This window comes from Aquarana catesbeiana, linkage group LG05 (assembly GCF_042186555.1).
Source record: "Aquarana catesbeiana isolate 2022-GZ linkage group LG05, ASM4218655v1, whole genome shotgun sequence".
NCBI lineage: Eukaryota > Metazoa > Chordata > Amphibia > Anura > Ranidae > Aquarana > Aquarana catesbeiana.
The window spans coordinates 432026427-432042189 of record NC_133328.1 but is presented as its reverse complement, the minus strand read 5'-3'; the positions used below and the strand labels follow the sequence as shown (position 1 = coordinate 432042189).

The window sequence follows — 15763 nt, the reverse complement described above, 5'->3', positions numbered from 1 at the left end:
AATGGAGGGGGGGTTGTCCTGGGGGGTCTATATTAATGGAGGGGGGGGGTTTGTCCTGGGGGGGTCTATACTAATGGAGGGGGTTTTGTCCTGGGGGAGTCTATACTAATGGAGGGGGGTTTGTCCTGGGGGGTCTATACTAATGGAGGGGGGTTGTCCTGGGGGGTCTATACTAATGGAGGGGGGGTTTGTCCTGGGGGGTCTATACTAATGGAGGGGGGGTTTGTCCTGGGGGGTCTATACTAATGGAGGGGGGGTGGTTTGTTCTGGGGGGTCTGTACTAATGGAGGGGGGTGGTTTGATCTGGGGGGTCGGTACTAATGAAGGGGTAGGTGGTTTGTCCAGGGGAAGTCTGTACTAATGGAGGGGGGTGGTTTGTCCTGGGGGGTCTGTACTAATGGAGAGGGGTGGTTTGTCCGGGGGGGTCCGTACTAAGGGAGGGGTGGTGGTTTGTCCTGGGGAGTATGTATTAATGGAGGGGGGTGGTTTGTCCTGGGGGGTCTGTACTAATAGAGGGGGGGTGGTTTGTCTTGGGGGGGTCTGTACTAATGGAGGGGGTGGTTTGTCCTGGGGGGTCTGTACTAATGGAGGGGGGGTGGTTTGTCCTGGGGGGGTCTGTACTAATGGAGGGGGGGGTGATTTGTCCTGGAGGGGTCTGTACTAATGGTGGGAGGGTGGTTTGTCCTGGGAGGTCTGTACTAATAGTGGGGGGTGGTTTGTTCTGGGGGGGTCTGTACTAATGGAGGGGGGGTTTGTTCTGGGGGGGTCTGTACTAATGTAGGAGGGTGGGTTGTCCGGGGGGGTCTGTACTAATGGAGGGGGGTGGCTTGTTCTGGGGGTCTGTACTAATAGAGGGGGGGTGGTTTGTCCCGGGGGTCTGTACTAATGGAGGGGGGTGGTTTGTCCCGGGGGTCTGTACTAATGTAGGGGGGTGGTTTGTCCCGGGGGTCTGTACTAATGGAGGGGGGTGGTTTGTCCAGGGGGTCTGTACTAATGTAGGGGGGTGGTTTGTCCCGGGGGTCTGTACTAATGGAGGGGGGGTGGTTTGTCTTGAGGGGGGTCTGTACTAATGGAGGGGGGGTGGTTTGTCTTGAGGGGGGTCTGTACTAATGGAGGGGGGTGGTTTGTCCTGGGGGGGTCTGTACTAATGGAGGGGGGGTGGTTTGTCCTGGAGGGGTCTGTACTAATGGTGGGAGGGTGGTTTGTCCTGGGGGTCTGTACTAATGGTGGGGGGGTGGTTTGTTCTGTGGGGGTCTGTACTAATGGGGGGTGGTTTGTTCTGGGGGGGTCTGTACTAATGGAGGGGGTTTGTTCTGGGGGGTCTGTACTAATGTAGGAGGGTGGTTTGTCCAGGGGGGGTCTGTACTAATGGAGGGGGGGGTTTGTCCCGGGGTCTGTACTAATGTAGAAGGGTGGTTTGTCCCGGGGTCTGTACTAATGGAGGGGGGGTGGTTTGTCTTGAGGGGGGTCTGTACTAATGGAGGGGGGTGGTTTGTCTTGAGGGGGGTCTGTACTAATGGAGGGGGGTGGTTTGTCCTGAGGGGGGTCTGTACTAATGGAGGGGTGGTTGGTTTGTCCTGAGGGGGGTCTATACTGATAGAAGGGGGTGTTTTGTCCAGGGGGGTCTGTACTGAGGGAGGGGTTTATACTTAGTGGGGGGTCTGCACTGACGGAGGGGCTCTATACTTAGTGGAGGGAGGTCTGTACTGAGGGGTGACTATAGTTGGTGGAGGGGGGATGATGCCATGTTTTACCGCACCGGACGACACCCCTCTCCCTCTCCTCGGGAAAGCTTTCGGGGAAGTGAACCCAGGACTCCAGAGGGAGAGGACAGTGCTGAGGGAACACCATCAGAGAGAGAACCCCACTGCCCTACGCCACCAGAGGGAAAGCCACACAGCCTAGCGCCATCCCAGGCGGAGAAAGGAATGGAGTCATTGCCAGAATACAGAACTGGGTGCTACCCAGCGGAGTCGCCACAGGCAATTCAGAGTTAGCAGACTCCTGATCAGAGGAACCGTTGTTGCTGTATCACTGGGTCAGGTGAGAGGGCCGATCGGCCATTATTTACTAACGTCCATAGGAACTGCAGTCTCTGACCATCTCTTGTAACATGTCTGCAGTCTCTGATCATCTCTTGTAACATGTCTGCAGTCTCTGATCATCTCTTGTAACATGTCTGCAATCTCTGACCATCTCCTGTATTATATCTCCAGTCTCTGACCGTCTCCTGTACTGTGTCTGCAATCTCTGACCATCTCCTGTAGTATGTCCGCATTCTCTGATCATCTCCTGTACTATGTCTGCAGTCTCTGACCATCTCTTGTAACATGTCTGCAGTCTCTGGTCATCTCCTGTATCATGTCTGCAGTCTCTGACCATCTCCTGTATTATATCTCCAGTCTCTGACCGTCTCCTGTAGTATGTCTGCCGTCTCTGACCATCTCTTGTAAAATGTCTGCAGTCTCTGACCATCTCTTGTAACATGTATGCAGTCTCTGACCATCTCTTGTATAATGTCTGCAGTCTCTGACCATCTCTTGTATCATGTCTGCAGTCTCTGACCATCTCCTGTACTATGTCTGCAGTCTCTGACCATCTCCTGTACTATGTCTGCAGTCTCTGACCATCTCCTGTACTATGTCTGCAGTCTCTGACCATCTCCTGTATTATATCTCCAGTCTCTGACCATCTCCTGTAATATGTCTGCAGGCTCTGACCATCTCTTGTAACATGTCTGCAGTCTCTGACCATCTCTTGTAACGTGTCTGCAGTCATGAAAGCTGTTCCTGTATTTTCTTTATTGTTAAAAGATCATGGGAGGATCCTAGGGTAACGAAGACTTCTTAGGGGAGCATCTCTGTGTTTGAGTCGTTGCCACAGTAACATTTGTAAAGTGGAGGAGTTGGTAAAGATGACCACGCCCACGTGGGGGCACCAGAAATATTTCTGCATCCAGGCGTCTGTGACCCTAGGATCGGCCCTGCCGAGCCACACTCGGGATTGCTTTGCAGGATCCAGGCAAAGTTACTTACCTTGTCCCCAGGATCCTGTGATGTCCTCTCGCTGAGTCCACGGGCTGTGTACTCCAATCAATTTATCACAGTGCCAGGCTCCGTTCCCTGCAAGGGAACTCCAAATTTTCATGTGAAACAATGTACCGCTTTAAGCATCAAAAATCTGATATAATCATACCACCAGGGAGGTTAAAGCGACGCAGTGCTGTACTGCAAAAAAATGGCCTGGTCATTAAGGGGGCAAATCCTTCCGGGGCTGAAGTGGTTAAGGAGAAGGAGAAGCTCTCCCTGGGGGTTACCGTGCAGGAACGCCCCCGAGTACAGCACTTGCTTCCATAGACACAGAATACTGGACTCGGCCCCGCCCCCCCAGTGCCCGCATCATTTAATTTGATTGACAGCAGTGGGAGCCAAAGGCTGTGCTGATTTCAATCGATCCAATCAAGAGCCTAAGAATCCTGGCCAGAGAGGTAGAGCAAGTCCTTGGCGTGGGAAAGAACGGGCTCAGGTGAGTAAAACGGGGGGGGGCTGGGGGCTGCTCACCTATGTATTAAGGTGAAAAAACACGAGGGTTTACAACTCCTTTAAGGATACATTAGAGTGTAAACAGTAACCACAAATATTGTACAGCAGCGGAACAATATATAAGCAGTATAATTAGGCCGCAACGTTAGGAGAGGAGATAAGACAAGTTTCAGCTTGAAATATACATTTTCTCCTCTTCCTCATTGCCAGCATTCCCATCCTTATTCTTGTAGCCCTCTTCTGCCTCCTGCTGCCTTTACCTCACAGGGATAAAAAAGCAAGTAATCAAAGAATTTTGTTGACCCTGAGACAACAGGAAGTCATCCTCTTCTTCCTGTGCAGTCCACCAGTGCCTGGTCCATGGCACCATCATGGTGTGGTATTTTGGTGCACTAAATATGCGGTGCTTTGGAGTCCAAATACTTTTTAGCACAGGTATACAGTGATATTCTGCAAAGGGCAGCTTTTTCTGTGTCAGTAACAAGTGTGCTGCGAACCCCAAAATCAAAAATAGCACAAAAAAAACTTTATAAAATATACCTCATCAGCAGCTCAACAGCAAAAAAAAATTGCGCTAGAAAGGACTGTTTGTTCTCTAAACTATTAACATGGGGGGGGGGGGTATACAATAACACGCAGCCTGCCACAATGAAATTCACAATAATGTAGCACATTGTAACACTTTTAGCACTGTATGTCAGCAACTAACTATCCCTACTTCCACACTGTCAGAACTCCCTATCTACTCCAGCACACACTGACAAATAGCTACTAGGAACCTTTTATAGTGAGATGGCTGGAACATACAGTAACAAAGCCACCATTATTGGCCCTTTTTATGACCCTGACCTAGGTTCAAAGGCCAGGAAGAGTATTATTGATAGTTGGTTGTTATGGCAGTGAAATCATGCATTATTTCACCATATAAACGACCTGAGAATGGGTTGAATTCTCCTCAAACCCATCCATATACTAGAATGAATGTAATTATTTTTTATTCAATAAATAACTGGGTCTTCCTATATCTCTGCTTTATTAAAAAAAAGCAAAATACAGAATGTTCACACATTTGAAAAAGAAAAAAATAACTGTCAGATTGGAAGTATGATTCTTCTATGGAAGAAAAGCTAATCTGGTTTGGATTGTAAACATAAATAGAGAAGCATAACAGCATGCAAGTAGGGAAATTATTTATTGCTGAGATTTATTTTTGAATGCCTGCAAAGACTCTTTGGTCTGCACCAGATTGGTACAATGAGAGGAAAAATCTATAAACTTTTATTGACCAATCAAGAGGATGGAGGCAGACATTAAGTGCTTTCTTCAAGCACTATTGATGATTGAGGTGTGGGTGTGTAGAGCAATTTCCTATTCTCACTGTGGTATGATCTGTCCCTTATAAGCCATGTAGCCACTATCCAAGCGATGGCATCTGGAGGAGCACCAAGGGTAATTTAACTAATGCCCTCAACTGGACAAAAGACACCGAAACTTGTAAGAGTATATACAGTATATAACAGTAGAAGAATTAAAAAAAAACAGATACCTCGACATGTTAGCCAGTTCCTATGTACATTATGCCCCTCCTGAGCCATACCAGGCCACATGCCCTCAACATGGGGGGGGGGTACTTTTGGGGGAACCCCACTTAAAGTGAGAGCATCTGTAGAATGTAAAGAACATGCTGCAGCAAAAATGAAAATTTTAAAGAAAAAAAAAGTCAAATTACATTTTAATTGACTTGTGGTTGCAATTGCCGGCCCAGCTAGTAAAAAAAAAAATAAAGGAAAATATGCACTTTGGGTCTGGTATGGATTGTAAGGGGAACTCTACAACAAAATGTAGAAAACAAAACAGCACAGGGTCCCACCAAAATCCATACTAGACCCTTATCTGAGCATGCAGCCTGACAGGCCAGGAAAGGGGGGGGGACAAGCGAGTGCCCCCCCCCCCTCCTGAACCATACCAGGCCACATGTGATTGGGACAAGGGCCTCTTCCCGACAACACTGTGGTGGTTGTGGAGGTCTGCGGGCAGGGGGCTTCTAAGTATCTAGAAGCCCCCTTTAACAAGGGGGGACCCAAGATCCTGCCCCCCCATGTGAATGAGTATGGGGTACATTGCACCCATACTCATTCACAAAAAAAGTGAAGTAGATGGTTTTTTACAAGTCCTTTATTAAAAAAAAAAAAACAATGTCCCCCTGATGTAGATTCATCTCATGCCACCCGCCACACCGCTGAACCCGAAGAAAGAAAAAAAACCCTCCAGCCTCATGGAATGCTCCCTGCGGACTGCTTGCTCCTCCGTCTGACATTTCTTAAATAGCTAAGGGTTGGAGACACCCGATGAAGTCAGCGGGTGATTCCCCCTTGTGACATCATTCACCCAGAAGCACCAGTCGGTGACGTCAATCGGGCGATTCTGCCCCTTAGCTATTTAAGAAATGTCAGATGGAGGAACAGGCAATCTGTTGAGAGCATTCAACGAGGCCAGTGTTTTTGGGGGGGTTCGGCGATGCGACGTGAGATTGCTCTATATTGGGGGACATTTTTTTAAAATTTTTTTAAAAAGGAATTGTCAAAAACTCATTAACTATATTTATTCACTTTTTACACATTTTTTTACTCATTCACATGAGGGGGGCCCCCCACCCGCTGACCCCCAAAATCACAGCCCAGGGTTGTGGTGAAGAGACCCTTGTCACCATCAACATGGTGACAAGGTAATTTGCGGGGGGCCCCTGCCCCAAGCACCCCCCTCATGTTGAGGGCATGTGGCCTGATATGGTTCAGGAGGGGGGTGCGCTCGCTCGTCCCCCCTTTTTCTGGCCTGCCAGGTTGCATGCTCAGATAAGGGTCTAGTATGGAAGTCATAAGCTGTGAATATAGAATATTAAATGGCATGCCAAGCCTACATTTTTTTTTTGCGTGGGGTTCCCATTCTAGACCTGAAGAGGGGTGGGACCTCATGCTGTTATTTTTTGGAATTTTATATTGCCAGCATTGTTTTTTTTACATTTCAGCTGTCAGTGGGGAAGCCCGCTGACAGCTGATGAGTCATCGGTCATCGGTTGTTAACAACTAGCTTTTATTCACACAGAATTAGAATCACTCGATAATTTTTTGACCGATCCAAATTCTAATCTTTCTGAAAATTTGAAATTCATTACAAAACGAATAAGCGAAACAAATTTTAAAGAATTGCAACAAAATTTGTTAGTATTTATTACTATTTCATTCTGAGATTCGGATGCATCTGAATGGTCTCCACTGCATAAATTAATAGATATAAAGACAGCAAAGCTAGGGCTGTCTCTGATCAATCCCCCTGAACTAGATAGTCCCTGAAAGTGCTTACCACCAAGGTTCTGGCCCTGCTATGTCAACATTACTACTGGTACCAAGATAAAACAAGTGGCTATTATAACTGCCTTCAAAACATGCATGACTTGGATTTACAGTTTTCTTATTTTCTTCTATTAAAATTGTTTATGTATTTATTTATTTATAGCTCACGCTTCTCACAGTTGGAATTCCAAGCTGACTCAAGCATACTTAACGTGTGACATATACATGTTTATATAACATATTTCTATTGAGCTCCATTAGATTGGCATTGACAGGCTTAGTCACTAAAAATCTTATGGCTGCAATGGAGGTTAGGGTACATCTTTATCAACATCTCCAAGATTGGAAGGGACCTGAAGTCATAAGCTGTGAAAGGTCTGTATCAGCAAAATCTCAGGCCTAAGGCCATAGGATATTAAACAAGGCATGTCAAGCCTGAATTGCATTCAATAATAAAGGAAATAAAAAGGGGTAGCAGTAAAGTATATTTTATGAGGCATTTTTTGCTTTGAGGCACACACAAGACTGCCACCTCGAAGGTATTTAACTTTGCTAGCTGTCAAATATTAGACTTACTAGTAATAGAAAAATGGTCAGGTGGACAGTAATATCCCTGAAACACCTTGCACACAGGTAAGCAGAATTCTGTATTGATTTAAGCAATTTGCTTATATTTATAAAGGGTGAGGCTTCCCATAAACTCTATACATTGAGGCTGATGTATAAACACTGTTTTAACAGGAGCACCTTCTTTTGCCCATAGCCCATACCAACCAATCAGAATTCTTGTTTCATTTTAAGATGTGCTAATCCATGTAAGCTAATTATTTCTATGGTAATAAGACACCTTTAACTTACTTTTTAATACAGCCCCCTTACCTTCATGTTAAATTGGTTTTAAACCCAAAAACAAACATTTGTTATATTGCAGCTTACCAGTTCTTGGGTGTGATGGCTGCATTAGTTTTCTTCTTTTTATACTGTATTTTATTTTCACCTGATGATCCAGCCAGTAAGTAGTTTAAATAACAAGCTGTCCTGCAGATGTGGCAATTAGAGAGACAAGCCATCTACCACTGAAAGGGGTGCATACACTAATCAGCTTTTTTTTATATATACAATATATAAAACCTTTTTCCTAAATTCAAAAAAAGGTTGCTGTAACTGCTTAAACTGTGTTAGCTGGAGTTTGTAAATCTGCTAGTACATTTAACACTCCCCTTCTCCCAGATTAACAATGCTGCTGTCCAAAGGTGTGCTCCTTCATCCAGACTGGAGGAACTCTAATACAGGAGTTATGGTACTGGCCAGATAACCAGGGAAAAAAAGCCTAAAAAGAATTGCAGCCACCACATATAATTATTGGTAAGCTGCAATGTATTACATTTTTGTTTTGGGGTTTAATACCCCCTTAAGACTTATGCCCCGTACACACGGTCGGACTTTGTTCGGACATTCCGACAACAAAATCCTAGGATTTTTTCCGACGGATGTTGGCTCAAACTTGTCTTGCATACACACGGTCACACAAAGTTGTCGGAAAATCCGATCGTTCTGAACGCGGTGACGTAAAACACGTACGTCGGGACTATAAACGGGGCAGTGGCCAATAGCTTTCATCTCTTTATTTATTCTGAGCATGCGTGGCACTTTGTCTGTCGGATTTGTGTACACACGGATTTTGTTGTCGGAAAATTTAATAGCCTGCTCTCAAACTTTGTGTGTCGGAAAATCCGATGGAAAATGTGTGATGGAGCCCACACACGGTCGGAATTTCCGACAACAAGGTCCTATCGCACATTTTCCATCGGAAAATTGTATCGTGTGTACGGGGCATTACAGGTATTACTAGAAGATTAGCAGAAACCTATGCATTAACATCATGCTTATACAATTCCACCCCACATTTCTATGTTGGGGGTAGCAAGACAACTAATACAAAATTAAATCTAGACCAAGTAGTTAAACTAAATCTGTAAGTAAGAGCTGAAGAACTAACTTTACATTTGCAAGGTATTAAAGTGGTGAAAACCGACTTTATTCTATTTTGCAAACTGCTGGTCCAGAAGATATGTTCACATAGACACATCAGTATTCAGAAAGTCCTCTAATCCTGTATGAATACTTCTGCCTGGTAATTAAGAGGCTCCAGTTTACTGAATAAGGCTATTTTTTAAAATTGTATTATTTATTTATTTTTTTAACCCAGGGCCGCTAATAAGGGGGTCGCACCAATCCTCTTGTACAGGGCCCAGATATAGATATGGGAAGTGGAGGAGATGATCAGTAAAGTGGATGGGTGGGGGGGATTAGAGGAACTGATCCCCTGGGTGTCTTTTCCTACAGTAGCTAAAGGCTGGCTTTTCCTTCTTTCCCTCCCATCGGCTTTCAGCTGCTGCAGGGAGAGACACCCATGGGATCGGTTCCTGTAATTGGGCACCCCCTATGTATAACAGCAGTCCTAACTATACCATCTAAATGGCTTTTTCAGTTTTTTTTGCAGTTATGAAAAAATTTTGAGTGCAACATTTGACATGCTATTAATATGGCATAGAAAGAATTAAATCCTCTAGGAAGCCTTACAAAACAGTGAAAAATAAACACTTCCACTTTCCTAGTTTTGGATTGGGAAAGAACTGGAACCCTTATAAAGTTTTTACTGCTCTCCAGGAGAATTCCCTTCACTTCCTATTAGAGCTGCACAATTAATCGTTAAAAAATCGCGATCTTGATTCAACCCCCCTGATGATCTCTGTTGCAGAGTTCGCAGATTCTTCCATATAGCAAGTGTTAAGACTTATCTGCTCACTCAGCTGTCAAAAGAAAACATCCAGGCAGTCTGCAAAGTTTTTAATATGAAACATTGTAACTAACTCTTCCTTCTTAGATCAAAGGGATACACTTCTGTTTGTAAAGAAAAAATCTGAGCAGTCTGCCAAGTTTTCAACAACAAACCACTTAAAGTCTAAATTTTTTTCTGACACTTCTTTCTTAAGTTAAAATCAATATTTTTTGCTAGAAAATTACTTGGAACCACCAAACATTATATGTATTTTAGCAGAGACCCTAGGGAATAAAATGGCAATTGCTGCAATATTTTATGTATTTGCCCAGCGGCCTTTCAAACGCAATTTTTTGGGGAAAAAATACACACAAATGAACTTAAAAAAAAAAACGAAAACGCCGCGAGAATCGTGAGAGAATCGTGATCTATCTTCTAAGCAAAAAAATTGTGATTCTCATGTTAGCCAGAATCGTGCAGCTCTACTTCCTATCCTCCTGACGATGTTTTACTGGACAAGAAGTGAGGGCAACTCTTCAACAGCAACACGGAGAGAAATAAAAATGCTTTAACCTAGTAGAAAAGGGGAAGCATAGAATACATCAGATTTAAAATTCTGTGTGTCCTGTTGATGGTGAAAAGGGCCTCTTCCCCATAACCCTGCGGGTGGTTGCGGGGGGCTTATCAGAATCTGGAAGCCCCCTTTAACAAGGGGGCACCCAGATTCTGCTCCCCTATGTGAATGAGTATGGGGACCCATTCACCAAAAAAAGTGTAAAAAGCTAATTTTTCCCTCACTTTCTGTCTGGTAAAACCATTGTCAGCATGTGAGGGTAAACTGTCCCAGATACATTAAAAAAAAACAACAAAAGTTCTACTTTTATTAAAATAAACAAGTAAAAAACATAAGTAAAAACAAATTGCTTACCTGGCGTGAAATTGTACTGTGCAGAAAACCCAAGAGATTCTAGTTCACCGTCAGCAAAAAATTTAATCCACAAGAATCTTCCACTTGATTTTATAAAAGGAGGGCTTTGTTGTCCACAATAACGGCCAATAATTGGAGAAAAGCCAAATGGTCCATCTCTTACTTCAATATGATCAAATTTACACTCCCATGAAGTTTCTATGGCATACTTATCATCAAAATGGAGCTCAATGCATTGTCTGGGGGCAGCTAAAAGACAAACCACAATATTTTAATGTAATTCATACATTTAAATGTGTTAAAAGCAGGCCTAAATGTTTAACGTGATTTAAAATGATGTACTTCATTGTTTTTTGTTTCTGTTTTGCTTTTTTTTTTGGGTTGTGAACTGCAGCAACACCTGCATGATGAATTTTGCAAATCCATTTACAGGGCCTAATGACAATTTCCTCTAATCAAAGAAAATTGATGGGTAAAGATTCAGTGTTGCATCAGAATGCTTCGGTTATAATGGCTGAATGATCCCCAAAGCCCATAGAGGCAGGCTTTATTTGGACTGTATTTTTTTTCCTTTCCAAAACAAATTAATAAAAATTAAAAGAAAGTGGTAAATAGCTTTTCAATTTAGAAATGTACAGTATTACCATTTGATAGGTTTGCCTAGAGCTTGTCCTTTAAAGTACAATAGCAGATATAAGCATATAAACAACAAGTTCCTGAAGCGCTAGAAACTGTCAGTCATATGTTGATATATGTGGATAAAACTGATACCCAGTGCAGCTGCCAACCACTGGAGAAATGGGGAACAGGAATCAAAAGACATGAACCATGGACTGGCTCGCTCGTGCGTGTCGTGGAGATGTTGTTCGTCCGAACATGTGGATATACACATATGGTTTTTCACGCTTATGTCAAACATTAACCACTTCAGCCCCGGAAGGATTTACCCCCTTCCTGACCAGAGCACTTTTTACAATTTGGCACTGCGTCACTTTAACTGCTAATTGCGCGGTCATGCAATGCTGTACCCAAACAAAATTTGCGTCCTTTTCTTCCCACAAAAGAGCTTTCTTTTGATGGTATTTGATCACCTCTGTTGTTTTTATTTTTGTGCTATGAACGGAAAAAGACCGAAAATTTTGAAAAAAAATGATATTTTCTACTTTTTGTTGTAAAAAAAATCCAATAAACTAAATTTTAGTCATACATTTAGGCCAAAATGTATTCGGCCACATGTCTTTGGTAAAAAAAATGTCAATAAGCGTATATTTATTGGTTTGCGCAAAAGTTATAGCGTCTACAAACTAGGTTACATTTTCTGGAATTTACACAGCTTTTAGTTTATGACTGCCTATGTCATTTCTTGAGGTGCTAAAATGGCAGGGCAGTACAACCCCCCCCACCCCAATGACCCCATTTTGGAAAGTAGACACCCCAAGGAAATTGCTGAGAGGCATGTTGAGCCCATTGAATATTAATTTTTTTGTCCCAAGTGATTGAATAATGACAAAAAAAAAATTTTACAAAAAGTTGTCACTAAATGATATATTGCTCACACAGGCCATGGGCATATGTGGAATTGCACCCCAAAATACATTCAGCTGCTTCTCCTGAGTACGGGGATACCACATGTGTGGGACTTTTTGGGAGCCTAGCCGCGTACGGGGCCCCGAAAACCAATCACCACCTTCAGGATTTCTAAGGGCGTAAATTTTTGATTTCACTCCTCACTACCTATCACAGTTTTGAAGGCCATAAAATGCCCAGATGGCACAACCCCCCCCCCCCCCAAATGACCCCATTTTGGAAAGTAGACACCCCAAGCTATTTGCTGAGAGGCATGTTGAGTCCATGGAATATTTTATATTTTGACACAAGTTGCGGGAAAGTGACATTTTTTTTTTTTTTTGCACAAAGTTGTCACTAAATGATATATTGCTCACACAAGCCATGGGCATATGTGGAATTGCACCCCAAAATACATTTAGCTGCTTCTCCTGAGCATGGGGATACCACATGTGTGGGACTTTTTAGGAGCCTAGCCGCGTACCGGGCCCCGAAAACCAATCACCGCCTTCAGGATTTCTAAGGGCATACATTTTTGATTTCATTCTTCACTGCCTATCACAGTTTCGGAGGCCATGGAATGCCCAGGTGGTACAAAACCCCCCCCAAATGACCCCATTTTGGAAAGTAGACACCCCAAGCTATTTGCTGAGAGGCATGGTGATTATTTTGCAGCTCTCATTTGTTTTTGAAAATGAAGAAAGACAAGAAAAATTTTTTTTTCTTTTTTCAATTTTCAAAACTTTGTGACAAAAAGTGAGGTCTGCAAAATGGTGATTGCATGGTGCAATTGCTGTTTACATTTGATGCCAGACCAACGCTTGCGCTCGCCTTTGCACGAGAGCAGGGGGGGACAGGGGTGCTTTTTTTTTTTTTTCTTTATGATTTTTTCGCTTTTTTATCTTATTTTTAAACTGTTTCTTTCATTTTTTTTTTTTAATCATTTTCATTGTTATCTCAGGGAATGTAAATATCCCCTATGATAGCAATAGGTAGTGACAGGTACTCCTTTTTGAAAAAATTGGGGTCTATTAGACCCTAGATCTCTCCTCTGCCCTCAAAGCATCTGACCACACCAAGATCGGTGTGATAAAATGCCTTCCCAATTTCCCAATGGTGCTGTTTACATCCGGCAAAATCTAAGTCATGAAATGCTCATAGCTTTCGGTTTCTTAGGCCATAGAGATGTTTGGAGCCACTCTGGTCTCTGATCAGCTCTATGGTCAGCTGGCTGAATCACTGGCTGCATTCTCAGGTTCCCTGCTGGGACAGGAGAGCCAGAGAAAAACATGGAAGATGGTGGGGGGGGGGGGGGGCATTCCATCCCACTGCTTGTAAAAGCAGTCTAGAGGCTAATTAGCTGCTAGGATTGCTTTTACATGAAGGCCGACCGCTGGCTGAAAATAATGATACCAAGATGATACCTAAACCTGCAGGCATCATTCTGGTATAACCACTCAAAGTCCAGCAACAATCTAGTACGTTGCTGGTCCTTGTTGGGCATATATTGTATGCCCACCATTAGAATACCTTCCTTCATCCACCCACTTCTAATGACGGGCATACATGCACCATTTATATATGCCGAAGCATGGGGGCATCCTCCCGCAAAAGGTAGGAGCAAATCGCTCCTCTGCCCCTGCTGCCCCCATGCTTCGGCATATATCACCTCCGCTGGAGTCACGGCTTTATATATCGTGGGAGCAAACGCTGTTGCTGTCGAGATAAATAAATCCGCGCTGCAGCTGAATGGCGTACCTGAAGACAAAAAAATGGTTAACAATAAAACACAGTAAACAGTGAAGTATAAAAAATTGCATACCTGAAAAGCAAAGATGAAAAAACATACTAACAATAAAACATTGCAGAATAGAATACATTAAAAAAGAGCAGAACAATAGAGAGAGAATAGAGAGAGAGAGAGAACAATAAAACGACAACTTTTTTTTTTAATGTATTTTACACTTTTTTTGTAACTGTACCTTTTGTAACTGGAACCGGTTCCAGGTTCGGGTCTCTCAAAATGCGATGGCATCTTAGGAGACCCTGTGAAAGTGTGCCTAGTCTGTGCAATGCTGTACGCTAATACTCAACTAGTGTATGGTAGTGTTCAAAACATTCACCAATGCAAAGACCAGGATTTTCAGGACAGGAGGGACAATAAAAGCGGGTGTCACGCCTATATCTGTGCTTGCTGCAGACATGACATCTTTTTTGGGGGGGTTCGTTGGGTAGGGGTACTCGGGAGGACATAAAGAAAATGCCTCTCATGCAGCCGACTGCATTTGGTTGGGGATGTGAATGGGGGAAGTACGGGTGCTGCAGAAGTGGTGGGTTGCCAATTAGGATTGGCGAATGCAGCAGGAAGGGCATTAAGGGCACGACAGGCCTGTGTTTGTCTTCTTCTTGGTGGCAGCGGGACACTACTTGTGCTTGCCATCTCACCCACTTGAACTGCACTTATGGGACTCGCCACGTCACCAAGTGTTACTGCAGTGCTGGTTTGACTACGACCGGGGTGTACTATGCCGCTGGTGCTTGGCAGTTCACCAAAATGCAACCAAAAAGACTGTTAGCGATCGCAGGGATCAGGCCTGACTCTGCGAATGCTGCAGTTATGCGTTTAGTGTTTTGTAAGTGACAGTGATCGATCGATACTGCACTTGGGTGGGCTGGGCTGGGCCGGGCGGAGGGGCAAAACGCAGGTGCTAGCAGGTATCTGGGCTAATCCCGCTAACACTGCGTTTTTGGGAACCCTAAACTGCTGGGGACACTAGTATAGATCTGATCGGATTAGATATTGATCCGTTCAGATACTATATCACTAAGGGAGGTGTACGGTGCATGCGTGGGTGTTAGCGCTACTGGCACTAACCTGACGCTGCCTGGGGCTGGTGCTTGCCAGTTCACCAAAACGCTACCAAAAAACTGTTAGCGATCGCAGGGATCAGGCCTGACTCTGCGAACGCTGCAGTTATGCGTTTAGTGTTTTGTAAGTGACAGTGATCGATCGATACTGCACTTGGGTGGGCTGGGCTGGGCTGGGCCGGGCGGAGGGGCAAAACGCAGGTGCTAGCAAGTATCTGGGCTGATCCCGCTAACACTGCATTTGCTAACACTGCATTTTTGGGAACCCTAAACTGCTGGGGATGCTAGTATAGATCTGATCGGATCAGATATTGATCAGTTCAGATACTATACCACTAAGGGAGGTGTATGGTGCGTGCATGGGTGTTAGCGGTACTGGCGCTAACCTGACGCTGCCTGGGGTGACGCAGACCCTATCTGACCCTAAAACCTAACTTATATCACCGCCGGGCAATTAGGGGGCTAAACCTTTATTAGGTAATAAACGGCGGGTGCCCTGACACTATAAAAAAATAAACTAACTAACCAGCGTCACCCGTAACAGTTATACGGTGATCACTGGTGAAAGGGTTAACTAGGGGGCATCAAGGGGTGAAAACCTTTATTAGGTAGTATATGGGGGTCCCTGGCGCTATAAAACACTGACGGCGAACCTATATATTTACCTCCCTAACTAGCGTCACCAGTGACACTAACAGAAAAATGATCGCTTAGTGACACTGGTGAC

The 15763-nt window shown here is 44.1% G+C and overlaps 1 protein-coding gene across 3 annotated transcripts in view; it reads right to left on the bottom strand.

Moving 5' to 3' along the window:
• Positions 1-15763, bottom strand: part of NETO1 (neuropilin and tolloid like 1) — a 265344-nt gene that overhangs the window by 173584 nt on the left and 75997 nt on the right. For all 3 annotated transcript variants that reach the window (XM_073631261.1, XM_073631260.1, XM_073631262.1), the window contains exon 4: positions 10603-10851. In XM_073631261.1, the coding sequence (XP_073487362.1) occupies positions 10603-10851 (249 nt within the window). The remainder of the gene's footprint in view (positions 1-10602; positions 10852-15763) is intronic.